The following is a 27757-nucleotide window of genomic DNA, read 5'->3' on the forward strand; positions in this document are numbered from 1 at the left end:
GTCTGTTACACTTGCTCCAGGACTCGGAGGGCTAAGCTAGCTGGGGGACCCTTCCAGGGAACTGCTGGACTTACACTGTCATGCCAAAAACTTTATTCTAACAAAACTCCCTCCCTGGTCCTCAGACAAGCTCTGCATTGGCCTGGTATTACCAGTAGGCTATTGTAGTTTGCCCCACTCACCCCTCACCCCTATGTACCAAGGACCCTGGAATACTGTGTAAAACTACAAATATATTCCAGATATTCTTTGAGTAGGTTAGCAGTTTTTTCTTGCCATAACAACAATTGGCCCCAAATTACTTCTGCCAAACAGCCAATATCAGTAGGTAACTGTTATTTTTTTGTTTTTCAATTTCCAAGCCATCACCATCCCGAAATATAGAAACAACAGCCTATGCAACTATTACTCCATTGGACATTCAACCTGCCTGAGACACCTCCAAGATTTCACATGCCGATGCAGCATCCTCACAATGCATGGCAATTTACGGGAACTGATAATATGGAAGAAGTTTGAAAGTGCTAGAACTGGAGGAATTTGGAAGCTTTACAGCCCCCAGAAGATCTGAGAAGATTTTCATCCGATTTTCTGTTTATTTTATTTACTCTTTTCCTGCCTCTAACCATGCAAGGAACCTTTTTTTGGTTTCCCACTGTTATGCACACTTAACCTTCAAATCCTACCATATCCTCCTGGTTGTGTCTGATTGCAGTTTCATTGGTAATGTCAAACGTTAAATGATGTAACCACAGGTAGATGGAATTATGAAAGTGATGTTCATTCTGTTGTGTTAATAATGGTACACTTGTCTGTTCAACACAATAAATATACCTGGGAATTCTGCTTGCTGACATCCTAGGCCTATAAATATGGGTATCATAGAAAGCATAGAAATCGTGGCAAATGTATTTTGCCTATTGGTTTGTTATATAGGAAGATGAAGTAACCAATCTCTCCTTCACACATGAGAATGTTGGAGATTATCCTATATTCCAAATTAGCAGTGCGGTCAAAGCCCAGGATCTGTCCGGATAAGAGAGTTTAGAGAGCCCTCAGCAGTTGCGCCTGCCCTGTGCAACACCCTCTCATCAGATGTGAAGGAAATAAACAACTATCTGACTTTTAGAAGACATTTGAAGGCAGCCCTATATAGGGAGGTATTAAATGTTTGATGTCGTATTGTGTTTTAATTTGTTGGAAGCCACCCAGAGTGACTGGGGTAACTCAGTCAGATGGGTGGCATATAAAGTTGTTGTTAGAATTTCCCAGGGCTGAGCCAGGGCAATGCTGGTTAGGTTCCCTGTGCTGGCTGAGCTGGAGATATGAGCATAAATCCCCACTGGTGAAACATAAGTCAGTGTAAGTGTAAAAAGGGGGTGGTAGGGACATGATGGGGCAAGGAGAGGTGTGCACTTATTCCAAATGCAGTATAGCATGATCATGTGACTCAGGGCCTAATTCTCAAAACTTGGGCCCACACCCACCTGCCAGTTCAGGGATAGGGGTTATAGACTGCAACAGCCCCTCCCCACTCCCCACTCCCAGCCTAACTGCTTTACTGCTGTTTATGTGTGAACAGTTTCTGGTAGTCATCCCACTGTAATTCTCCCTAAAGGATACTTTATAGTGTTTGGGGTTCAAGAGGCTGATTTCTGCTTCCCCACTGACAGCCTCATGGTCCTGGAAGCCAATGAATAGTCTCAGTTCTCATTTCATGTTTTATATAAAATATACCCACTTCTGCATACCTGGGAGGTCCCAAAGTGCGCTGAAGCCACTACCTTAAATGTGGGTGTCCCTGTTTCACTTTCAAATGTGTAGACTCATAAAGTTTGAAATTCAAATACAAAACAACAACAGTGATAATACTTTAACAAGCAGAGTAGGAAATGAGTCCATTCTTAATCTCTTATAAAGTGGTTCTAGTAATATTTATACACACACACACCAACAATATCCAACAAGTCGACAGGTCACATATATATTACAGCTGCCCATAATAAATCTTACATAAGCACATAACATATCTGGATTTTACTGTTTAGCGGAAAGCCTTGTTAGTTACTGGGTGCGCTGCATGTCATGTTACCATTGAGCAAGGATGAAGAAAATAAAAGTTCTGAAGGAAACTTTGAGAACCATGTGTCTGAAAGCTGGACAGTGAAAGGGGGAGTTACTGGAAAGTCTTACACCACAACAAAAGACAGTGTGTGTTTAGAAGCAGAGATTTAAATATACTGGTAAACTATAAGAGAGTGGCACAGTTAAATCCGTCATGTGGATTTAAATCAACCTTCTCAAACCTGATACCCTTCAGAAGATGTTGAACCCTGAATTCTAACCAGTGGAGAGAGCCAATAGGCTTCTCCACCAGCAGGAGACTACTGTAAGAGGTATCCATCAGTGGATCTCATTGGGGGCAGCAGAGCCATCCTGCAAAGCCACCGCTTACCAGTTCAAGGGCTCAGGTGCTGTTCTACCTTGTAAGCAGCTAGTACACCTTGGACTGTGTCCACATGTCCATTGTACCTGCTCTAAAGAACCCTTTGGTGGTGGCACAATGAGACATACCTCCAGGAAGAAAGGCCTTGAGAACTTGACATTGTGTGCTCTTGACAGATGCCATTTCTCAATCTCAGGATCTAAGAGTAAATGTAGTTGTGTACATCAAATGTCTGTAGATGTGTCATGAAGGCTCCCAACATTAACCCGGTCACATGGGAATCCCTTGCAGATGACCTTAGTGCCTAGAGTCAGACAGGTTGTACATCTACAGCAGTGACCAGAAGAGGAATAACCGCTAGGAGGAGCACAGAGAGAATAAACACCATGGAGCCTCTACAGCAGCACAAATGTAGGAAAACATGTGTCTCTGGTATCAGTTTCCACAGCCACAGCAGGCGCTGTAACTTTCCAACAGTTTGACCTCACCATTGAAAGCGCACTCTTCCATGTGGATGCCAATCACATCAAATTATTGAGAAGATAGAAACCATAGCTGAGTAGAAATAGATTTGTAGCAAGCAAGGCAATAAACAGGGCTAAGCTGCACATTCACTGCATAAATTCAGATTGCCTGGTCTATCATGATTTAGAATGAATGAGCTGTGTGCCTGCATACGCTGCTGAATCTCCTCCTTTAATGTTAGTAGCATAAAGAAATCAGGAAAAGACGGCATCAGTTTGCGTGTTCTGCTTTATACATTACATGTGGATGCAAATTTAGAAATAATTGCTATATTTTAAATAGAAATTCAACACAGCTCATCATAGAACCGATTTCTCTGACCAGGAGACTTGTGTGACAGCTCGGGCTGTTGTCCTGAGGCTAATTGTTGCTGCAGTACTTCAAGGTCTCTGTTCTCCCTTCTTAAGGTTATCTTTAAACCAGACTTGGGGTAGAGAGCCATTCATACAGGACTGTCCTTTCAAATGAAGCCCTGTCATCACTGCATTAGCTCTACAAGTATCGGTGGAGCTTAGTGTTTGCATGGGACACTCCTCTATCCGTTGGAGGCAGGTGCTGACTGTCACAGGGCCATTAACCGTAGAGCAAATTGTTGGCAGTTACTTATCTTGATGCAGAGCAGGAAAATCAAAGTAAATAATTAACGTAACACAGATCCACCTGAAGCGGGAGCAAGGTACAGGAACTGACGATCAAATCTCACAGTTTGCTACAAGGTAAGAAAAAATATTTCCAGAATTGCATTTCATTCTTTTAGTTATTGGAATGTGTTTGTTTAATGATGAATTGGTGATCAGGTGAAAGGGGCAAGGCTTTTCACTTGCTTCCATTCAGGATATCTATAGGATTAGTTTACCTTTGTATAGAAACTTTCAAGCCACATTTGAAATATACTTGTGATAGCAAATTTCAGGAGCTTCCATGCAAAATGTAAGTTTACAAATATAAATGTGTTTTTGTGTTAGTGTTTGTGTGTGTGTGTTTGTGAGAAAGCAGAATGAAGGCAACATGCTCCTTTCTGCAGAGATCCTTCCTAGCCATACAAGCCTGGTGGTTGCTTCTTTCATTTGTAATGGACATAAAATGGCTGCTTCTTTGCCACTCCCATTTGACACTGGCAAGTGATATTTATCCCTTGGTACACAGAGTTAGCTCTGCCATGGGACTTCTCAGACCTTTTCTCACCATGTTCCTGGTCTTCTCAGTTGGGGATGTCATTGACCATCTCTCAGCTTGGAAGGGTTTGTCCTGCTTTTCAAGCTCTTTAGTTAAATATGGATCTCCCACATAGTCATTCATTTCAGTACATATGTATAACCAGCCAGTTCTACAAAACCTGTTTTTCACTTTAGAGGATGCAGTTTCCCATTATGGGACTATTTCTTATAGCTCAGTATGTTGTGTTGCAAAAAGCTGTGTATCAGCATTTACATGAGGAAAGTGGATTAGTGAGTGGTGTAGGACAGAAAGAGCAGTAATTGTGTGACATGCATACATGGTGCTGCACAACACAATTTACCTGCAACTTTTTAAATTTAGTATTGTGGTTTAACAATATTGGAGCAGTGTATTTGATTATCTGAAATGCTGACAAGATGTGTGTGTGTGTGTGTGGGAAACATAATCTGTCTACTTGCAATAGAGACAGACAGCTTTTGAATATATCTACAGGTGAAATTCGGAAAATTAGAATATTGTGGAAAAGTTCATTTATTTCAGTAATTCAACTTAAAAGGTGAAACTAATATATGAGATAGACTCATGACATGCAAAGCGAGATATGTCAAGCCCTTATTTGTTATAATTGTGATGTTTATGGCATACAGCTGATGAAAACCCCAAATTAACAATCTCAGAAAATTAGAATATTAAATGAAATCAGCAAAACAAGGACTGCAAATAGAGCAATATTGGACCTCTGAGAAGTAGAAACATGCACATGTACTCAGCACTTGGTTTGGGCCCCTTTTGCATCAATTACTTCCTCAATGCGGCGTGGCATGGATGCTATCAGCCTGTGGCACTGCTGAGGTGTTATGGAAGACCATAACATCAGAAAACAGATTTGGACCAACACCAGCTGATGACATGGCTCCCCAAATCTCTTTTCTGATGAGAGCAGCTTTTGTATCTCATTTGGAAACCAAGGACCCAGAGTCTGGAGGAAGAATGGGGAGGCACACAATGCCAGATGCTTGAAGTCCAATGTGAAGTTTCCACAGTCTGTATTGATTTGGGGAGCCATGTCATCAGCTGGTGTTGGTCCACTATGCTAAATTAAGTCCAGGGTCAACGCAGCCATCTACCAAGAGATTTTGGAGCACTTCATGCTTCCTTCCACAGATGAGCTTTATGGGGATGCTGATTTCATTTTCCAGCAGGACTTTGTCACCTGCCCACACTGCCAAAAGTACCAAAACCTGGTTCAGTGCCCATGGGATTACTGTGCTTGATTGGCCAACAAACCCACCTGACCTGAACCCCATAGAGAATCTATGGGGCATTGCCAAGAGAAAGATGAGAGACATGAGACTGAGCAATGCAGAAGAGCTGAAGGCTGCTATTGAAGCTTCCTGGTCTTCCATAACACCTCAGCAGTGCCACAGGCTGATAGCATCCATGCCACGCCGCATTGAGGCAGTAATTGATGCAAAAGGGGCCCAAATCAAGTAATGAGTACATGTGCATGCTTCTACTTCTCAGAGGTTCAATATTGCTCTATTTGCAGTCCTTGTTTTGCTGATTTCATTTAATATTCTAATTTTCTGAGATTGTTAATTTGGGGTTTTCATCAGCTGTACGCCATAAACATCACAATTATAACAAATAAAGGCTTGACATATCTCGCTTTGCATGTCATGAGTCTATCTCATATATTAGTTTCACCTTTTAAGTTGAATTACTGAAATAAATGAACTTTTCCACAATATTCTAATTTTCCGAGTTTCACCTGTATATCTATATCTATATCATCTATATCTGCAATACATTTCTTTTATCAGATCTAAACTGAAATAGGGTAAGAACATAAAACGTATTATATAAAAACCAAAGTAAAATCCTATACATGCCTCATTTTCAGATAAGTGTGCCTACAGAAAACAGTTTTAGTTGACACATACATTCTGCTGGTGTGGTGAAATAAAGGTAAAGGTAAAGGTAAAGGGACCCCTGCCTGTTAGGTCCAGTCGCGGATGACTCTGGGGTTGCGGCTCTCATCTCGCTTTACAGTACTGGCTAAGGGAGCCGGAGTGCAGCTTCTGGGTAATGTGGCCAGAATGACTAAGCCGCTTCTGGCAAAACCAGAGCAGTGTACAGAAAACGCCATTTAACTTCCCACTGGAGGGGTACCTATTTATCTACTTGCACTTTGATGTGCTTTCAAACTGCTAGGTTGGCAGGAGCAGGGACTGAGCAACAGGAGCGCACCCCATCGCAGGGATTTGAACTGCCAACCTTCTGATCGGCAAGCTCTAGGCTCTGTGGTTTAGAAATACACAGCTATAATTTCCTTTGTTTTATTTAAAATCATAATAAATTACAAATATGCATATTTGTGGAGAAGGATTAGAAGAAAGACAAAAGGGGACACTGGAGTGAATGTATATTTTATAAGTTGTTGTTGTTGTTTAGTCGTTTAGTCGTGTCCGACTCTTCGTGACCCCATGGACCAGAGCACGCCAGGCACTCCTGTCTTCCACTGCCTCCCGCAGTTTGGTCAGACTCATGTTTGTAGCTTCGAGAACACTATCCAACCATCTCGTCCTCTGTCGTCCCCTTCTTCTTGTGCCCTCCACCTTTCCCAACACCTTTCTTTTCCAGGGAGTCTTCTCTTCTCATGAGGTGGCCAAAGTATTGGAGCCTCAGCTTCACGATCTGTCCTTCCAGTGAGCACTCAGGGCTGATTTCCTTAAGAATGGATACGTTTGATCTTCTTGCAGTCCATGGGACTCTCAAGAGTCTCCTCCAGCACCATAATTCAAAAGCATCAATTCTTCGGCAATCAGCCTTCTTTATGGTTCAGCTCTCACTTCCATACATCACTACTGGGAAAACCATGGCTTTAACTATACGGACCTTTGTTGGCAAGGTGATGTCTCTGGTTTTTAATACACTGTCTAGGTTTGCCATCGCCTTTCTCCCAAGGAGCAGGCGTCTTTTAATTTCGTGACTGCAGTGATCATGCAGCCCAAGAAAGTAAAATCTCTCACTGCCTCCATTTCTTCCCCTTCTATTTGCCAGGAGGTGATGGGACCAGTGGCCATGATCTTCGTTTTTTTGATGTTGAGCTTCAGACCATATTTTGCGCTCTCCTCTTTCACCTTCAATAAAAGGTTCCTTAATTCCTCCTCATTTCAACTTCCTTCCAACTCTTCAGGAAAGTGAAAAAAGACTTACCAGTATCGTTGCCACTTTATTTGTTTACCATTTCCACACATAATTTGTGTTCAAAGAAACAAACATCAAATCATGACCAAAAAATCACTAAATATATTAACCCACAAAAGCAAGTGAGCCCAGACCAGAGATTCCATATCATTGATTTCTGACAAAACTATCCAATTGACCTGGCAGAATCATTGAAGCAGCCCCTCCCCCAGTGTCCCTAGGGCTACAGTCTTCCTTGAGGAAAATCAGAAACTGGGATGCCCAGGCTAGGGAGCATGGCAAATCAGCTCCTGATAGGTGGCCTAAGAAAACTACTGGGACAGCCCTCATTTACCTTCTCTGGGGCTATTAAAGTCCCATCTGCCCTGAGGGATGGCAAGGAAGCTGAGGCCAGGAGCAAATGCCATCAGTTGTCAGTCAACCTGAGAGGTCTCTGTCACTACATTTATGTTCTACTATTTTAAAATTGTAAACAACCTCAAGGGCATTGACTGAAAAGTGGTGTGAAATAAATGCAATAAACATATAAATAAAGTAAGTTCAAATCAAGATAATCAGAATAACAAAAATACATCATAATAGAAAAATAAACTTCAAAAATACCTTGGCTTCGAGGAAGAACAAAACAAAACACTGTTTTGAATACGACCCTCTGACCCACTTGCAAAAGAGGATACAGATTTGCATAATATATACCATTCCTGGTATATATAGCATAAAATAAGTTTTAACAAAGCCAAAGTACATTACGTGAAGATTAATGTACAAAAATGCCTATTTTTTTAAAAAAATAGACAGAACTGTTGACAGTAATTAATAAATGGTGACCAGTGGATCTTGCAATTTTATATTTTATTTCTTCCTTCCAACAACTGTACAGTTATAGTCCTATTCTTCAGATCTTTGATCCATGTTTTCTAGACAGGTTCTATGATACTTGGAACAATGGAAAATTAATATGTGGTGTTCTTCTTGTGCAGCAAAAGGAACCGAGCCCACCGTTGCCTTGGTGGATTATAAAGGCTGGGGGATTGGCCTCACCTGCAGCTCCAACGGTTGGTATCCAAAGCCCAAGGCTTTCTGGCTGGACAGTGAAGGGAAAGTCCGAAGTAAACAGTCAGACACCACAAACACAGAGACCAAGGCAGGGAACTTCAGTGTTTCCAGTTCCATTACAACAGAATCAGGAGTTGACCATGAAGTCTCTTGGAATATCATCAATGAACTGCTAGAGATGGAGAGTGAATCGAGAATCCTAATTTCTGGTGAGTAGGGGTGAAGCAAAAGTGCCAAGAGGTTAAATGCTTTCACTGTGTTTTCAGTACAAGTACTACAGGAAGAGAGAAGTTTGGGAAATTTATTTGATTTTGATGCCTCTGAAGTACACCAGGCTCTTTGTTTGAACGGATTATCCAGATTATCTATGACTGTACAGTGGAACCTTGTATTACGTACCACCCTCCTTACGAATGCTTTGGGTTACAAGCTCTGCTAACCCGGAAGTAGATCCCCTTGTTGCGAACTTTGCCGCGGGGTGTGTGCGGAAATCAAACTCTGGCGGTGTGGCAGCAGCGGGAGGTGCCACTGGCGAAAGCGCGTCTCATGTTAAGAACAGTTTTGGGTTAAAAACAGACCTTCGGAACGGATCAAGTTCAGAACAGGAAGTACCACTGTAGTTCTGCTCAGCAGCATTTCATCAGTTATCATCTGGGGTAATGGCTGAAGTGTCTTCTGGCTTCTATCCCATATCCACTATTCCGCAGAGAGGCAGGCAGGTCACAGCTGAAGCCCCCGCCCCCTGGCACAACTTCAGCTCAATCCCTCCCAAAATGGGAAGTTCAGGAGAATTTGGGGCAATGAAGGTGAGTGGCAAAGTCAGACTCTGGTTAGGTTAGTTTTGCAACTTGAAATCTTCTTCAGGAGAAATATGTGGCTGTAACTGAGATTTTAATGTGTGTTTCAGGTGCCCTTTATCCTACCACTTTCCGTTGGCTAGGACCCTTCCTAATAATTCTGGTGCTTTCCATCTGCCTTCTTCTTTGTGTAAAGCGCAAAAGGAGACGTAAGTATTTTAAATCTGTCATTTTCTTAATGTCATTTAACTGTAGATGTGAACTGTTACAGAAACCTTCTTTTTTTGTACCTATGTTTATAAAAATGAGTGGTGTGTTCTTGGATACAGAGAAGAAATGCATACCAGTTAAATCAATACCTATTTATTACAGCCAGTAATTGCTCCTTAAACTGCTAAAATGAGTATAGTTTAAAAGCTGCTTCAGGCAATCAGAGTCACTTTCCCAACAGAGAGTTGGGAAATTCAATGTGGTTTACATTTTAATGTCGATCTACCTGCTTTGGACTTAGCAAATCAAGATGGAAACCAAAATGCCAATTTATTGAATTTTGTAATTCATTTTTTCAACCAGAAATACATTAGAGGAAAGTCTACCCCAAAAATGCACATATTAATGAAAATAATGCATCATATTAAAGGAAATTGCCTTCAAAAATGTGTGTTGTCAGGGCTGCCCAAGGTCCCAGCTCACAAAGGACCAACGCTGCTTCTTGGTTAAGTACAAAAGTCTTTATTGAAGTTCAGTTTCACTTCCAGAGCCGCAGCGCGCAGCTCTACGTCTCAACTGTTAGACCGCTGATGCTCCGTCTGTGTCTCCTCCCCCCTGACACCAATTTAAGATTCTAGCCTTACTCCACCTCTTCCTTAGTTCCTTCCGTCTCTGATTCCGCCTGGCCGTTGGGGTCTCGCCCTTTCTAGCCTCTTCTGACGCTGAGTCCCCTGAGCCTTCCCCCTCCCTCCGGCGGGCTTTAGGAGCTGGTTCCCCATCCGGGTCTCCTGCTGTTCCCCGCGCCTGTACATTTGAACTTGGCGCGCGCGCCCAGCCGGTAACTTTCCTCCTGACCGTTTCACTGCTGCTGCTGTCACTGCTTCCCCCTCTGGGGGGGCTAGCTGCAACTGACCTCCCCTCCGTTGGAGGCGTGGTCAGCCCTGACTCACTCTCTCTCCCCGCTGGAGGAGACGCTGGCCCTGACACATGTGACTCTTCCCCCCCACTACGCTCTGGTGGGGAAACTGGTCCCAATCCCCCACTGCTCCTTTGGGGTTCCCCTCTGTCTCCTTGTTTCTGGTGCGTCCCCCCTGGGACCCCCCTTGCCCTGACCATAGGCGCCCCCTTCTGGGAATCTTCTGATTCGCTGGAGAAGCTCATGGAATCTCTCGGGCCACTGTCATACTCCCCTACGCTGCCCTCGGATTCTTCCCCTTCGCTCTCCATTTCCTCTCTCCCCAGTGCTCCTGCTCCTGAGTCCCTGACATGTGTATTAGGAGAAATAAGGACTGAAATGTTGATGAATTTTCATAAAGAAAAAATGCGGATTTTCAGTTGTGTAACTTGACCTCATATCTTAGTCACTCGTTTCTTCTCCTCTATTTTCCTAACTCTTCATTGTACTTCTTCAGAAGTCTAATGCTGTGCTTCAGGATATTTCAGTATTTCATAGTCCTCCTCCTCATCTTCTTGTTTTCTTATTTTTAAAAGTATGGCTACAGAGTGTGTGGGGCTCCTGCCTCCAGGCACACTGAATTCAATATAGCTAGACCTTCTCAGAGTACTGGCTTTTGAGGGTGTACCTCTCTGCAGGGGAATTTTGCATGTTATATATGAGAGGCTAAGGTGGTGGTGGGGGTTTGCATGAAAATATCTAAAATATTTATGAAATATCATCAAGACCTGGAGCCCAGAGACATTGGTTTCTTATAAAACAGTATTTATAATTTTCATAATGAACAATGTTTAATAGTAAAAGAAGAAAAAATCATTTAATATAAATTCCCAATTCAGATAAAGGACTCAGCTATACAGCTGCTAATCAAACATTTTAAGTGCAATAGACAATGTGACGTTAGATGGCAATGGTGAGCCTTATGGAAAATTCAATGTATTTTAAAAAACGCTTAAAAAAAAGCAGTTTCAGAACAGTTTTTATATGTGAGTAGATTCCACCAAAGTGTATTTCCAATCCTGATGTGTCACGGGCACCTTGATTTTGAATGGCTCCCTGTACTCATATTGCATTGCTTTTAGTGCAAAATATTGCAAAGTCTTGCAAAATCTTTCAGGTTTGAATATGCAAAGCTAAATGACTTTCTCCATTTTGCCATCCTATGTGGTGGGAGGTGTGTGTGTTGGGGCAACAGCTTGGGTCTGCTGGATCTTTGTGCATGCCCCAGAACCACGTGTCCAGTTTAGTTTGGTTCTGTACAACAAATGCTGTGCGTTGCCAAACAGCCATACTTGGTCTTGACATAGCAGCTAGAAGTGTTCTGTGTCTCTATAAATTGGAAAAGAAATGTGTGAGCCGGAGAGATGGTATTGTCGGCCATCTTCCAATGCGCCCCTAGCGGCCCCCTGTGTCTAGTTTGGTTTTGATCTGTGCAACAAATGCTGTGTCATTGCCAAACAGCAATACTTGGTCTTGACATAGCAGCTTACAGTACTCTGTGTCTATAAATCGGAAGAGAAATGCAATTCTTTCTTTTTTTCTACCCCCCTTTACAGATGCATTAAGGGCAAGGATTGGTAAGTCTTCCAAAATCTTTCACTTTTTGAACTTGCAGAATCCAAGTGGCTTCCTCCATTTTGCTTTCCTATGTATGTGGGTGGGGTGGGAGGGTTACTGAGCAGCTTGGGTCTGCTAGAACTTTGAACTTGCACCAGAGCTATAGCATATGGTTTTTATATGTGTGTAAATTCCACCAAAGTGTTTTTCCAATCCTGATGTGTCACAGGCACCTTGATTTTGAATGGCTCCCAGTACTCACATTGTATTGCTTTTAGTGCAAAATATTGCAAAGTCTTGCAAAATCTTTCAGGTTTGAATATGCAAAGCTAAATGACTTTCTCCATTTTGCCATCCTATGTGGTGGGAGGTGGGGGGGGGAATAGCTTGGGTCTGCTGGAACTTTGTGCATATCCCAGAACTATGTGTCCAGTTTAGTTTGGTTCTGTACAACAAATGCTGTGTCATTGCCAAGCAGCCATACTTGGATTTGACACAGTGATATTGTCATAACTTGCTGAGGAGAAATGGCAGCTAGTAGTGCTCTCTGTCTCTATAAATCGGAAAAGAAAAGTAATTCTTTCTTTGTTTTCTCCCCCCGCTTCTTTTGCAGATAAATTAGTAGCAGAGAATGGTAAGTCTTGCAAAATCTTTCCGTTCTTGAACATGCAGAATCCAAGTGACTTCCTCCATTTTGCCATCCCATATATGTTTACTGAGCACCTTGGGTCTGCTAGAACTTTGTACGTGCCCAGAACTATATCATACCCTCCAACATTTCTCTGATGAAGATAGGGGCATCAAGTGTCTAGTTTGGTTTTGATCTGTGCAATGAATGTTGTGTCATTGCCAAACAGCCATACTTGGTCTTGACATGGCAGCCAGTTGTGCTCTCTGTCTCTATAAATTGGAAAAGAGAAAAGAGGCACTTTGGACACCGAAGACTTAAGAAAAAACCACTGATGCAAGCAATGCACCCACTTAAAATATTTTCCCCTTTACCCTCCTCCCCTTCATTTTGACTCAACCTGAACCAAAGGTTCCCTTCCTCTGATGAAGGGGTATTATATTTATTTATTATAAAATGCATATCCTATAGAGGTATCAAAGCATCTTACAACAATAAAATGTACAATATGCAAATTTTAAAACATAAATTAAACATTTGACAGAAGAAGACTTCTGTCAGTGGAAGAGGTCCTTTGAGTACAAGTGTTTGTTACTAATTCTAGATAACTTGATAAGCGAAGACATTATAAACTGATTTTATTTTATTTTATTTTTTAATCTGAATGAGGTTCTTCATTTGTAAGCCATGCAAATTTTCCTTTGCAGAAATCTTGAAGATCGAAAACGGCAAGTAGTCTAACATTTTGTATATTTGTTGCGATAATAAATATTCCTGAATCATAAAAAATACCACACATGCCACAACCACTTCATTCCCCCGTTTTCTTTGCACTTAGTCCAGGAATTAACCCAAAAAGGTGTGTTCCAAAGAGGAGATACACTTTCTTACTTTTGCATTTTCAAATCTTCATCAGTTATGGACATAAGGGGATTTGAGCAGTTGCTAAATTTCATTTCGTATCTGTGCAGAGTTTTGAAAAAGCTGTTAGTGATGCATTTTCCTCATCTTAGAAATATATTATATAATGCTTTATAGTTGTGCCTCAGATGAGTAGACACTAACTTAGGCTTTTAGAATATATATTTTTAATGAAATATGTATTGTTATAATTGTATTGATTGTGGTCCTTTGATAAATGGTGGTTTATTGAACAACGAAAGAAAGAAAGAAAGAAAGAAAGAAAGAAAGAAAGAAAGAAAGAAAGACAAACAAACTCCACCCACCCACAATATCCATCCACATACAGGATCTTCCAGACCTTAGTGCATGGGGTGAAAATGGTGTAAAGACAGCTTCTTTGAGCATTTAATTAAACATCATCCGAATCCGCCACACTGACAAGGCAGAGTTCTCAGCTGCACACTAAGCTTACATGTATGTTCAGCTGAAAGCGCATTAAAGCCCCCTTTAGACCTTCAAAGGGATGACTAAATAAGGAGCCCATGTATATAAGGGTGTGGGGGGTGGAGCTTACACATGAAACCTAAAACATTTCTCCCTTTACCCTCCTCCCCGCAAACCCTTCCATTGTGACTCAACCTGAACCAAAGGTTCCCTTCCTCTGATGGAAAGAGTATCCTATTTATTATAAAATGTATATCCCATAGAGGTATCAAAGCATCTTACAACAATAAAATACACAATATACAAAAATTAAAACATAAATTAGACATTTGACACAAGAAGACTTCCATCTGTGGAAGGGTCCTTAGGGTACAAATATTTGTTACTAATTCTAGATTACAAACTGATTTTCTTGGAATCAGATAGGAGCTCATGAACATAAGGATGTGGGGGCGTGGGGCTTACACATGCACTTCCTGACCCACCACACAATTTTACCACAGTGGAAGAAGGCTTGGGTCATACATAGCAAAGACCTATTGAAATCAAAAAGATGTAATTGAGTCGAAACTAAGTTAAACCCAACTGATTTCAAACAGTATGTTCTAAGCATGGTTAAATCTGGATCTGACCCCAGGACTTCCGGGTTAGCGCCACCGGCAATGGTGGATTTCCTCTGCTCAGGAGGAATCCGCTCCGTGCAAATCAGGGTCTGACCGCTACGGCGAAGCGGAGACCCACTAAAAACCACAGGCGGGAGAAGCCTGTGGACCTGGGATTTGGCTGGCACCTTTTGCGCCTCCCCTACTCGCGGGGAAACCCGGTTTCGGGGATCCGGAGCGACGTGGGGTGAGTGGCACAGTGCTTCGAATCGACTGCTCTTTTCACGGAGTGAAGCCGCATTGCTGTTGCCGCAGAGTGCTGACTTTTTTTCCTGTGGATGATTGAACTCTAAACAAGTACCCGTGAGTAGAACGGAAAATTGGATTATTAAAATTCGTAATTTGGCATCGAAGCGGGAAGGTCTAAACAGGAAGTCCGCCTTCCGCTTTTGTAAATAGTTTGAAGCAAAGACATTGTAAGCTAAAGCCTGAAAAGTTTCTTGTAAAGGACTAAATTTCCATCGGTTAAAATTACTAAACCCTCCTTGGAAGCAGGAGAAGAGGGGGGAAATTTTATAACTTCTAAGCCTGCAGGAGAGAGAGTAAAGAAAGAAAAATTTCTATTGTCTCGAACCTGGGAACGGGCTGTCAAGAAGATAGACGTTTTGGGAAAGTTCATTGACCGTGAATAAATGTATGTTGACAGATAGACAAGTAAGAGAAACATATGGATTCCAATGTTTCCTTTTGCACTTAAAAGGAACAAAATAGTTGAAAAACGAAGGTAATTTTGTTGCCGGTTCTGTTTCTAAAAGGACGGATACAAATAGAAATTGTTTCCCCTAGAGGGAGCTTTTGAAATTGCTGTTGGAGTGGACCTGGGAAACTCTACAGCTGTAGAGATAAAAGATCGTGAGAAATTGACACTGACCTTGGATAAGAATGTCGACACAGGAAGCCATAGTGTCTGCCTTGTGCAGGACAAGTGCTTTGTTGGAGCAGCTTCATGCGAAGATGGATTTGATGATTATTGCAACTGACAACTTTGGACAAACAGCGAACACCTATATAGAAACCCCTCAGGAATTGATCCAGGAATTTGCACCGACAGGGCAAGCTGAGGAGAAGATAAAGGAGGAGGTTGTCGTTGAACCCCAAGTAATAAAAATGGAGAGAGCTGTGGCCTTGCAGGAACATAAGCTGTTGCTTCTGATGCCCGAACCTGGAGTGAGTAATATCTGGAGAGATGGAGTCCCGGCTGGATTGGTGATGGGAAGCTGGATAGATCCATCTATGCAGGGATGTTCTGACCTTTGGGACCTGCTTTTGGACCAGGGAGAGACCGGAGTTGTGGGGGTCGTTAACTTTGGAGGGACACTGAAGCATGCTTTGAAATTACTTTTGGACTTAAGTGCTGATTATGAAGAATGGGCTGACCTGTTGAGAAGGGCTAAAGTCATTGTAAGGTTGGAGTGTTCCCGAGATCTGCTCCTTAGTGACAAAGGAATGAAATTAATAACAAGATCAGCAGACAAATATGAAGAAGATCTGCAGAAGGGACATGGAAAAGAGTTAAGAGCCTCGGATAGAAGATCACCAGGTTGATGGACCAGAGGGAATTGTCAGAAAGGACTGACAGAACCCGAGACCAGGAAGAAGAGACAGTGGATGAAGATTGGAAGAAAGTTTAAAAAATTCATTTAAAGAAAAATTGTAAAGTTAATGAGTGTAAGAAAAATGTTGGAATGAAACTATTTGGCTTTAGTAGAAATGCTATAAGGAGATAAGTATAAATAAGTTTTAAGTTTTAGGGCTTTTTATGGTAAGATAAGGTTAAAATAAGTTAAGATAATTAAATGACAGAATATACTAAATAAGTTAAGATAATTAAATGACAGAATATATTGAGAAAGATGGAAAGGATTTGCTGAAATAGCTAATTGAATTAGAATACAAAAAAGGGAGGTGTGAGGAAGTCGATGAAATAAGTAAATGAAAGATAAGGATATAAATATTGGACGTGCTTTTTAAATGTTTTTGTTTTTAAATGTTTTTGTTTTCCCCCCTTTTTTTCTTTTCCTTTTCACTATTTTGCTGTACTGTTCTTTTTTGTGTTTTTGTGTTTTTATTTTTGAAGTATTGTAATTTTTATTGTCTTATTGTTATTCTTCTTTCTTTGTAACTGCTAAATTCTTAATAAATATCATTTTTTTAAAAAAAAAATCTGGATCTGACCCATGGCGTTGATGTGATGTGTGAATAGGTGTATTCACCCTTTTGTATACTGCCTTAGGATCCATGGAAGGGTAGGGGAGAAATATTTTAACTGAGCAAAAACATAAATTGTGCTTGTTTTGTAGGTTGTAGAATGAGTAAAAGTCAGTGCTTTTTTTCTGGGGGGACGCAGGGGTACTGCGCATACTCCTAAACATTTTGTGAATCTTTGTACTTTTGTCCATTTACTGTATTTATTTACCCCGATTTAAACTATAAAATGGTGATTTTCTTCATTCAAAATGAGAGTACCCCAAATGAGAGTACCCCAAACATTTTTTAAGAAAAAAAGGACTGGTAAAAGTACCCATCACATTCTTGCCAATGAAACCTTTATGTTCATTCTTTTTTCCACAGAATTCTTAGAGGCCAGTTCCCACAGAGGTGAGGAGGATGCAAAATCATGTGCAGAATGGATATTGGGCTTCTTCAAATCATCCTATAATGGGTAGCTCAACCTGTGTACTGCCAGATGGTGCTAGACTTCAAATCCCATCATCCCTGGCTATTGGTCATCTGTTTGGGGCTGATGGGAGTTGTAGTCCAGATCCACACCTACTGGACTAGTTTACTTATCTAAAACTGTTTGGCTTAAGAAAAGCACAGACATTTTAAAATGCACATTTTGAGGAGAAACACTTTATACAATGTGTTTCAATAGACATACGGGAAGATCAATGTGGAAATGGACTGACAGGTAAGCACATGCAACAGTGAGGATGACCATCATTAATGTGACCAGAATGTGCTTAGAGAGTGTTGTAGAGATGTTGCAGATGGTTAAAGCATAAGGAGATATGCTGAGGAATATAGAAGAATTGTTGTAGAGTGAAGGTGAATCATGCAATGCAAAAAACCTGGATAGATATTTGTATTAGTCATCATATCATAAAATCCTAGAATTGTAGAGTTGCAAGGGACCCTGAGGATCAGCTGGTCCAACTCCCTGCAATGCAGGAATATGCAGCTGTCTGACATACAGTTGAGAGTGTGGTCCACAGACGGGTGACTTAAAAGAGAGATGCCCACAGACCGCCTTACTTAATTTATACATTAATTTATACACTTCATTTAAGTCTGTGCCTTTGAATCAAGGCCTTTCTATTTTTTGCAGCTGATGTGATCTTGGACCCCAGGACAGCTCACCCAAAGCTAAAAGTGTCTGAAGATGGCAAAATTGTTTGGAACACAGGAAATGTTTCTAAGGTTTCTGACTGGGAAAAGCGGTTTGACTCCCACACATTCATTCTAGCAGAATGTGGATTTTCAGAAGGCAAACATTACTGGGAGGTGGAGATTGGTCAGAACAAAACCTGGGACTTGGGAGTTGCCTCTGCAACCGCTTCTAGAAAGGGGGAGATCACCCTGTCTCCTGAGAATGGCTACTGGGTCATAGGATGTGATGATGGGAAAGATTATTGTGCTCGGACAGAGCCATGGACCCACCTGGAAGTGAACGGAAAGCTTAAAAGATTAGGAATATTCCTAGATAAATCAGCTGGAAGCTTATCTTTTTATGATGTCTGCAGTAAAAGGAAATTGCACACCTATAAAACACTTGGTGTTGGGGAGCTTTATCCCTTCTTCTCCACAGGATCTGAGACTGCAGAGCTAGATAGTTCTCCACTAAGGATTCCTCCATGGAATTTGCAAGAGTGATTGCGTGTATAGAATGGGAAAACATACCAGCTAGCCCTGGAATAGCTCAGAATTAGTGAAGCCCTTTCATTTAGCCAGGATAGTGGTATAAATCCAGGTGTCAAAAATGAGAGAAACAGAGTAGACACAATGACGTCAATGATTTCCATCATTTTCCCGCATCTAAGAAGTAGAAATGATTCAAAGTATATGGAATGTGGACAAGATTCCAAGATCTACTTGAAAGGGAAACACCTTTATGGCTTCCCGCTGTAGAAACTAGTACACAAAAGAAACTTAATATGATGGAGAATTGGGGCAGATATAGAGACATATGGTATTTTTCTGGAAATGTATTCAAATTGAAAAAGTTTGAAGAAATCTGAGAATGGGTAATGGATTGGTTTCAATATTATGAAATTAATGAATAATTTAAAAAGGCGTTTATAGAATGAAGTTCTGATTTTACTTGAAGGAAAAGAAAAACGGATTTCAAAAATGTATAAATTGATATTAGAATGGGAGACAAAAGTTGAAATGGTTAGATTAGATTAGAAATATAATAGATTAAATTATAATATTGTGGTTATGATTTGATAGGTAGAGATAGGGTGCAGCAGAAGGAGAGAAACAACAACTTCATGGGAAATGCAGGGGGGACGGGACAAAAATAAAATATGAAACTGTGTTTTGACTGTATATGTTAAAAATGTTGAAACTTAATAAAATATAATTTAAAACATAAAAATGATTCAAAGCCTTGTTGTTCCTTGTAAGCATGTATAAATAGGGAAACTAAATTTTAGTGACTGCATAAATGTTGTATATTTTTCAACAAGGAAACTCATAGTAAATACTATTGATTTGATTACTATATTTTGAATAATAATAATAATAATAATAATAATAATATAATTATTATTATTATTATTATTATTATTATTATTATTATTATTATTTTAGAATTGTTAAATTTAAAATGCCAAGTTTTGGGAAGGCACAGGCCCACCTGCTGTAAATAAAGGAGGCAGGCAATCACAGGCTGCTCCGGAAGAAGCCCTTCCTTGGACCCATGGGCAGACTTTGATCTTTCACATTTTGGCAGCACCCTGTGTGAGCCCAGAATTTGGCACCCTGCTGCCTCTCATCTTCTGTTCTGCTCAATTCATTGCGGGTAAAACACATACTCATAGACAAGCACACACTAGTATCCTGAAGGTCCCCCCCCCTTCTTCTTATGTATGAAAAAGAATCAGGATGCAGCTTCCTGGTTCAGATGCAACAATCCTTTGCAAGAATAACAAGTGATATCCACTGGTAATCCTTGTTGGAAAACAAGCCTTTTTCGGGAGAAGCTGGCAACTCTCCCAGGCTCCCGGCTTGTTTACCGGCGACCCCCTGGCTGCAATCCCCGCAGGCTCCAGGCTAAGTCTCGATAGGCGACTCTTCCCAGCGTGGGAAGAGCACTCCCACTTCCTCCTGCTTCCCTAGCAGGGAAAGGAGATAGTCAGAAACGTCTATTTACATCCTTTTATTTCTGACTTTGCAGCACTGCAGAAAACATGTCCAATCACTTCAAACTTCAGCAAGCAAGTAAGCAAGACTTCCTGTAAATACGCAAGAGGAAGGTCTCATATTACACTCTGAGCAAATTCCGGTGAATCGCCCTGTGAACTGACTGTAACACTGTTTCCCACAGTCAGCCCCATCATGTGATGTCAACAAGCTGGCTGTCTGCAGCTGCGATGATCTCATATTCTGACAATCCCTACCACCACCCCCGAAACTCATTGAGTTCCATAATTCCGTAATTCACAGTACTTCCGTTATTCTGTAATTCACTGTACTTTGTTCCAGAGAGTTATTGGAAGGTATCTCAATGTAGTGATAATTGGCAGTTGCGTGTTCAGACCCAGAAACCTCCCCCCTAAATAAATTCACACATGACTCAAATTTTGGTTTGGTTTTTGGCAGAATTTAGGCCACAACTTTATTGATTACAGAAAGTGAATGGTTGCATAGGCTCTGGTTCGACTAGCTCCTGCCATGCAAGTAGCGCTGACCCAGGGTTCCAGCATAGGTCAGCCAAGGGTGAACACCTGGATAAGCGGAGAGCTGGGAACAGGCTACCTCCGCCACCCAAATGCCCTCCTGGACTCAGGCATGGGCACAACCCCCTCTCAGGGGTTGACCAAACCATCGAGTCCCTGGATTCCTTTAACGGAATACCCTTCACATAGGGATGGCAAGAGCGTTCTCCCATCCCTATCACCTGAACCAGAGCCTATCCAAAACCTTACAAGTTGTGACGATTTGCTACATGGCAGGCAAAACCCAAATGGCAACAACCAATCAGCCAAGTGGGGAAAATTCCTGCCATGCCTCTGTCCCAACGACACACGACACACGATGGCAAAACAAGGTCAAGCGCAAAGCCCTAAAAGTAGGATGAGTTGGGCAGGTGTTCTGAATGCACGCGCCGAATGAGAAAGCTCTGGGTCACAAACTGTTTGTACTGCGTCCTATTGACCAGATTGCACCCAGCTTTGAGGGACCTACCAATCGGGTGTTGTGGCTGACCAATCGTACCCACCCACAACACAGGGTGTCGGTTTTCCAGGTCTCACCGCAATACCTGCCCTCTTTAACGGAGGACTCGATTTATCATACAGGCCTACAGTACAGATCAGAATGCGGAAGCAACATGTGGATAGAACTTCTGCTGCTTTAGATGACATTGTAGTTTTGACAAGCCTTCAGAATACAGGAGTCCATTACAGATAAGCCGTATTAGATTCTTTGGAAGAACCTCTGATCCAGTCTTCTGAAGGAATAATACTTGGCATAACAAGCCAATACACTTCCAATGGAGGGCAAAGTAGTGGCAATAGTGCTGGGCATTCTAGCAAGAAAAATGTTTTTAAAATCCATTTTGACATTAAAAATTCTGCTAATTTGCTCATACTTTTAGCCATTGCTGGTGTTTAAAAAGCTTATTTGTAGAGCCATAGAGCACTGATGCCATGATTCCCTCATTGAGGCTTTAGTGGAGCCTCTGCTGTCCCACAGTGCTGCCGCACCAAAAGGGTGAGTGGACTTGCTCTACCCAGTTTCACAGTAGAAACTGCTAGAATAGGGATCAAGGCCCTGTGGCATACACCTGGCCCATGAGGTCTCTCAATGCAGTCTTTATAGGCCATAGGGGTGGCCATGCTACATGGGGGTGATCTTAGGCATTAGCTGCTGGGGTGCAGCCCCACTCATTTTATCCTGAAAAAATGTTTCCTATTTATATCCTTAGAAGGAATCTTCTGAATCTTCTGTCTGAATCTTCTCTCTATCATGTGAACTAATGTACTTATTTTCAGAGGGGTTTCTGGTCAGGGGTAAACAGGATAACGGATGAAAAGCTGCCTTTCTGACCATCAAATATTATCTCTAAGTGAATGTGCCTGAGGGTCATGGATACACTGAATAGTTCACCAGAAGGAAAGGTATAAAATTTTACATCCTTGAGTCGTAGCTGCAGCCACATCTGAGGGTGTGCCCTGGGGGAGGGGATAGAAGCATGCATGCTGCAAAAATTGTGGTGATTTCCATCTCGTCTGTGAGAGACGTAGAAGGAGCTGAGAGTCAGAGGTGGGGAAGAGTGGACAAACATCGGATTGGCAAACCATCTCCTGCTCTGCCCTGATGAATCTCTTCTGGGTTCTCTGTAAGTTTGGGAAACTGGGAAGGGAATTATTGGATATGGTCAAACTCTTGAAACATCTGGGGAAAGTAAACTCCATAATACCCATCAGAGCTTTTCTAGGATTGTGCATTTGTGTGTGTGTCAAAGATGGAAAGACTTATCATCACCAAGAATGGAGGAGTGGTTGTTAAAATTAATGGACTTAGATGAGATGGTGAAACTGACATGTTTTATCAGGAAAATTCTGGAGCATGTGAGGGAGCATGTGCCTGTGTGAGAGGGGGGTCAACGCGACTGGCGGTGGTGGACGGCAGGGCGGGGAGTGGGTGATCGTAAAACTTTGACACACACACACACACACACGCACACACACACCAAAAAAGAAAAAACTCAACAATTTTGTCCGGATCTGTAGTTTTGGGAATGTGACAAACTGTATGAGGACAGGTTCTTTGAAGTTTCCAGTAAAGATTCTAAGTCTTACGCAGAAGAAGATTGCATAAAGCATACCGGCACCAGTTAAGCTGAGTTTAAGATACACCAGATCTAGTCCATTTTCAACAGAAGGGCTGCTGCTCTGCCTAAGTGAGGCAGTGGAATAACAAACCTTAAAAATACTGTTCTTTGTGAGGTTGCTAGGACTCAAGACTGATTTGAGTGAGCTTAGGTTCCAGTTCTAGTCACCTGCTCCTTGCCACATCCCTGCAACAGCCTTCTGGGGGACTTAAAGTGTCCTCAGTTTAACTAGCTGAGCTGTGATGAGCATATCTTCATTTGATCTGGAGGGACTTATTGCATGGTGAGACCAACTGAGGGAGAGATCCTAATGTCTGCATCCTAATGTCTTTAGATCGTGTGATCGGATTTCCCCTGAGGACTGCAGAAAAGCCAAGCTGTTTTCAACATACATTTAAAAAAAGAAACTGAAATAAGGCCTTCCTCTTCAACATCTAAATTCTTCTTGTTCTAGTACTATCTGCAAGAAAACCAATAATTTCAGTTTAAGAATGACTGTGTTACACAACATAATGTAAATGTATAGATTAAAGAAGTGTTGGTAGAAGGAACAGTATGAAACACATGGGAAAGGGCGATTTAATTGGTTTCTCCACAACTCTGCATTCGCACATGCTTGTTTAATCTCTTTCAAACCCCATGCACCCTTTTGAACCCAGAAGAGGAGGTGCTCTGACATATAGGAAACTTGGCAATCATATGACTTTACATCTACTCTCATCTGTATGTGTATTGTTTGCATAATTGGAAACTACCAGGGATTGCTAGAAAACACTTAAGACAGTCCAAAAAGGCTGAAGCGAAAATAGCAGGTTAGGAGAATTATTAAATCATTGCTCTGCCCTTGTGTTTACTTGTTAACACATATTATAAGCATACTGCATGGATGTTATTGCAGGTGCCCTTCTTGCAAATCACTGGTGTTTGGGTGACAACAGGTGAGCTTGGGACTGTGCAAGACTGTGTACACTAGTGCGTACAGAATTTCAGAGATTTCATGTGTGTGTGTGTGTGTTTGTTTCTGTATTCAAACCAAATGTTTAATGCTAAATGTTCATTATCAAAGAAGGTCAGGGCTGTTTTGTTTCATCATCAAGCTTTTAGAAAATATGGGATGTACTAGAGGCTGCCACCCACACTTTCTCAGCTCACCAATCCCACCAGCCCTCCAGCTGCAACACTTGGCTAACCCCTCCTCCGTTTACACCTCACTTACCCCCTTGCCTATTCCATCATAACTTGCCCAAACCTCCCCTTGAAGCTTGGGTGAACCTTCCTTCCCTCACATTCTGACCACTTACTAAAGCTATTCTGACCTTCTCTCACATCCTGCACTGCCTGCTTTTTTTAAATGAGGCCAGGAGGGGCTTTAGAGAGCAAAACCACTCTCTAAAGTGCCTCCCATCCTCCTTTAAGCAGCTCATGTGGGCTGGAACTAGAGAGTTGTTTTATCCTTAAAAATATCATCCTATTGGAAACTTGACCTAGGATTGCCTGATAAGATCTTTTTGCCTACCTAACTATTAATCTTCTACACCTTTTAGAAGACTGAGAGTTTACAATCCCAAATTTCTAAATAAAAAATGAGGTGGCATTAAAATGCTTAAAAAAATTAAACAGAGTAAAACACTTGCATGCCCCTTTCCCCAAAAAGAAATAATTAAAAGCAGTATACAATAAACAATTATTTAAAAAGTGCTAAAAAGCAATACAGAAAGACAAAAATAATGGTGATAAAGCAATCTAATTCCACATGATTACTCAAATGCTCATCCTCCATTGCAACTACATTTTCACTTACTCTCTGCATTCATTTATGTTAATTGTTTATTTTGTTTGTTCATTCATTCTCTAGGTGAACTTCCTGCTCCTGATTTATACTGGAATGCAACATTGTTTCCTGAAGGGGAAATTATCGCAGTACTATGTATGGCTCCATCAGAGGTCGCAGTGACCATATTTTTTTTTTGTAAAGAGGGGGCTCCTGTTTCATTCAAGAAAGCAACATCTCAAAATGCTCAGTACATAGTCTATGCGTCACTGAAGAATGCTGGCCAATATTCCTGTGGTTACCAGCAGATTGATGCAATGAACCAAAGGACGACATCTGCCCTCAGTGATGCTCAGAATCTGATTGTCCAGCCAGGTAAGATTGTATAAAGGCTCAGTATAGGAAGGGACCTGCAAGAAAATGTTGCATGATGGAATAGTCCTGTTTAGAATTCCAGCTAGCCAGTCATGCCATATTACAGCACAGTCCACCCATTTGGTTTCTATTCTCCTACCACAACAGTTAATCATAGCCACAGAGCATGTTCAGACTTTCCTGGAGCACATTCATATACTTATCTAAATGAAAATAGGTGCTGTTTTGAACCTATGCAATCAATGTTGAAGGATCTGGCCTATAGCATGGAGATGATAGCACTTCTCTAGGGACACTGTTTAATGGTGCATTAAAAATAGGCATTGCTGTTAGGCAGCTTATCAAAGAGTGATGCTTTTGCAACCTGTTAAAAATATTCATGATTTATGTGTCTAGCCTCTAGGGGTGGGGCTTAGATCAGCCTAAGTCCATCCTGTTTCATTTCTTTTGGCATATCATGTTTTTCTAAAGACTGCATGAAAGATTACATGTGTTCTTCCATCCAGCTCAGTTATACTTTGAGTAGGCCCAATGAAATGAATGGTTCTGTGTCATAACCATTGATTTTTTTAAAAAAATTGATATACGTATCTGAAGAAGTATGCTGATATCTGAAGAAGTATGCACGTACATGAAAGCTTATATCCAGAACAAACTTAGTTGGTCTCTAAGGTGCTACTGGACAATTTTTTTATTTTTTTATTTATTTTGACTGCGTCAGACCAACACTGCTACCTACCTGATTCTAGAATCATTGATTTTTAGTTCAAATCAAACCCATTGTTTTGATGCACATTAATATATACATTTAATGACACCATTGGTATGCATTCCTCAAAATATTTATTTTTTGCAATACTTTTCAATGCATTTCCCAATAAAATACATTATATTAAAATACATATTTCTGAAGGCACTTTTGTGGCAAAACCACATTACAAAATCCAGAGAGGTTTGTGAATCAAGTTGTCTTCCGATCCACAAGGGACTTTTACTCCATTAACTACCCCTCAAACTATCGCCCCATAAGTCTCCTGAACATTGTGTATAAACTTTATACTCGCCACCTGTTAAATAAATTGGTTGACTGGGCTGACCACTCTAACTTGCTTAATCCAGAACAGGCAGGGTTTAGAAAGGGCCATAGTACAATAGGCCATTGTTTGGTATTACAGACAATGATAGGTAAGTATACAAAGACACATAAGAGCAAACTTTTTGTGGCTTTTGTAGATCTTACATCCGCTTTTGACTCAATCTGTAGGGACAAATTATGGCAAAAACTATATGACACAGATATAGATAGACGACTTTTCAAAATACTTAGAGAGTTACATACAGACATCACAGTTAAAATTAGAACTGGGATGTCAGGCAACTATACTGACCCACAGTCACTGGGGAAAGGGGTTAAACAGGGCTGTTTGTTAGCGCCGTTCCTCTTTAATTTCTATATAAACGACATTGTTCAACATATGGCAAAGTATAAGTCATCAGCTCCTGCCCTGGAAGGCAAACACCTGAATATACTGCTATATGCTGATGACATGGCGGTCATGGCACTTACTCGAAGGGGCCTACATAGCATGCTGGAGGGGCTCGTAGCTTATTGTTCCCAAAACTCTCTAAAGATAAATTATGATAAAACAAAAATTGTGGTATTTACTAGAGCTCGCCACACATTCAGATGGTCTTTAGATGAACACAAAATTGAACAATGTCTTCTCTTTAAATATCTTGGTATCACTTTCCAAGCTACATCTAGCTGGCTTGCCCACTTCAAGACTGTAGCCCTTCTAGCACGTAGGACAATTGGTGCTCTGCTCAGTTTTTTTTATTCGAGGGGAGGGCAACTGGTGACCCCGGCACTAAAAACTTTTGTTGGAAAAGTGATTCCCCAGATGTTATACGGAGTAGAACTCTGGGGATGGAATCAGAAGCTGTTAGAACGGCTTGAAATCTTCCAAAATTTTTATCTCAGAAGAATTCTAGGCCTCCCTCAGAGCACTCCGGCAGCTTTCCTAAGAGTGGAAGTAGGATTACCCTCTGTGTCTGCCAGGGCCCACTTAAGATTCCTGCGTTTTTTCATCAACCTCATAGATGCCCCGAACACCTTATTGGCTAAACAAGCCTTTGTATCATTACAAAATAATACCACTTGGCATAAAAATCTACTAGACATTTTATCTAGATACAACCTACCTGAGTTTAATACTCTCAAATTGTGGAGCCCTGATAAAGTTCGGGAATGGATCTTTGAAAAAGACGCCTTTTTGGACTCCACTAAGAAAAAAAACTCTGGGTTTTCCTACTGGTTCCCTCGAGTAAAAGCAGTCAAAATCTGTGCCAACTACTTGGTGGAGATCACCGATCCCACCCTTCGGAGAGCTTTTACTATGGCACGGTTCCAAACATTGCCAACTGCTTATTTGACCGGTAGATACACAAAAACCCCAGTAGAACACCGTTTATGTCCTTGCCTTATGAAAATTAAAGAGGATCTTACACATTATCTCCTCTATTGCCCCATTTACTCGGGCTTTAGAGACGCATTGCTGCAAATTATACCCAATTCTATAACCAGTCCTGAAGATAGAGTAAAATTTTTGTTAGTTGATGCAAACCCACGCATTACCCATGTGGTAGCGGTTTTTGTGATGAAGGCCATGAAAGCCAGGGAAAGATTTATAGACGAAAATGTAAAGACCCCTTCATCGTCTGTTTAACTCGTTGCTCGTTTTCCCTCTTTTTTTATTCTGTGGGAAGAAGGTTTTGTTGGCATAGTATGTAATGAATTTTAATATTTTTAACTATTGTAGTGTTGATGTTTGTGTACAGGCATGGTCCTCACAATAAATGGATTTGATTGATACTCCATTAACTTGATAGTCCACAATTATGAGAGTTCCTCTAGCAAGTTTCAGGGAAATTCCCTTACTGTTCCTTATGGGATGATGAGCCATGCTTTTCTGATATT

The 27757-nt window shown here is 41.2% G+C and overlaps 1 protein-coding gene across 6 annotated transcripts in view; it reads left to right on the forward strand.

Annotated features, from left to right (window-relative positions):
- The window catches only part of LOC310747632 (butyrophilin subfamily 3 member A1-like), a 69435-nt gene that overhangs the window by 32702 nt on the left and 8976 nt on the right, over positions 1-27757 (forward strand). For 5 of the 6 annotated variants that reach the window (XM_083582240.1, XM_083582239.1, XM_083582242.1 and 2 more), the window contains one exon: positions 363-1466. In XM_083582240.1, the coding sequence (XP_083438366.1) occupies positions 363-434 (72 nt within the window). In that variant the 3' untranslated portion in view covers positions 435-1466. Of the gene's footprint in view, positions 1-362; positions 1467-24609; positions 24781-27757 lie in introns of those variants that run through there. The other variant, XM_083582237.1, reaches the window with a different exon arrangement.

This window comes from Podarcis filfolensis, assembly GCF_964270895.1.
Source record: "Podarcis filfolensis genome assembly, chromosome: 13".
NCBI classification, from domain to species: domain Eukaryota; kingdom Metazoa; phylum Chordata; class Lepidosauria; order Squamata; family Lacertidae; genus Podarcis; species Podarcis filfolensis.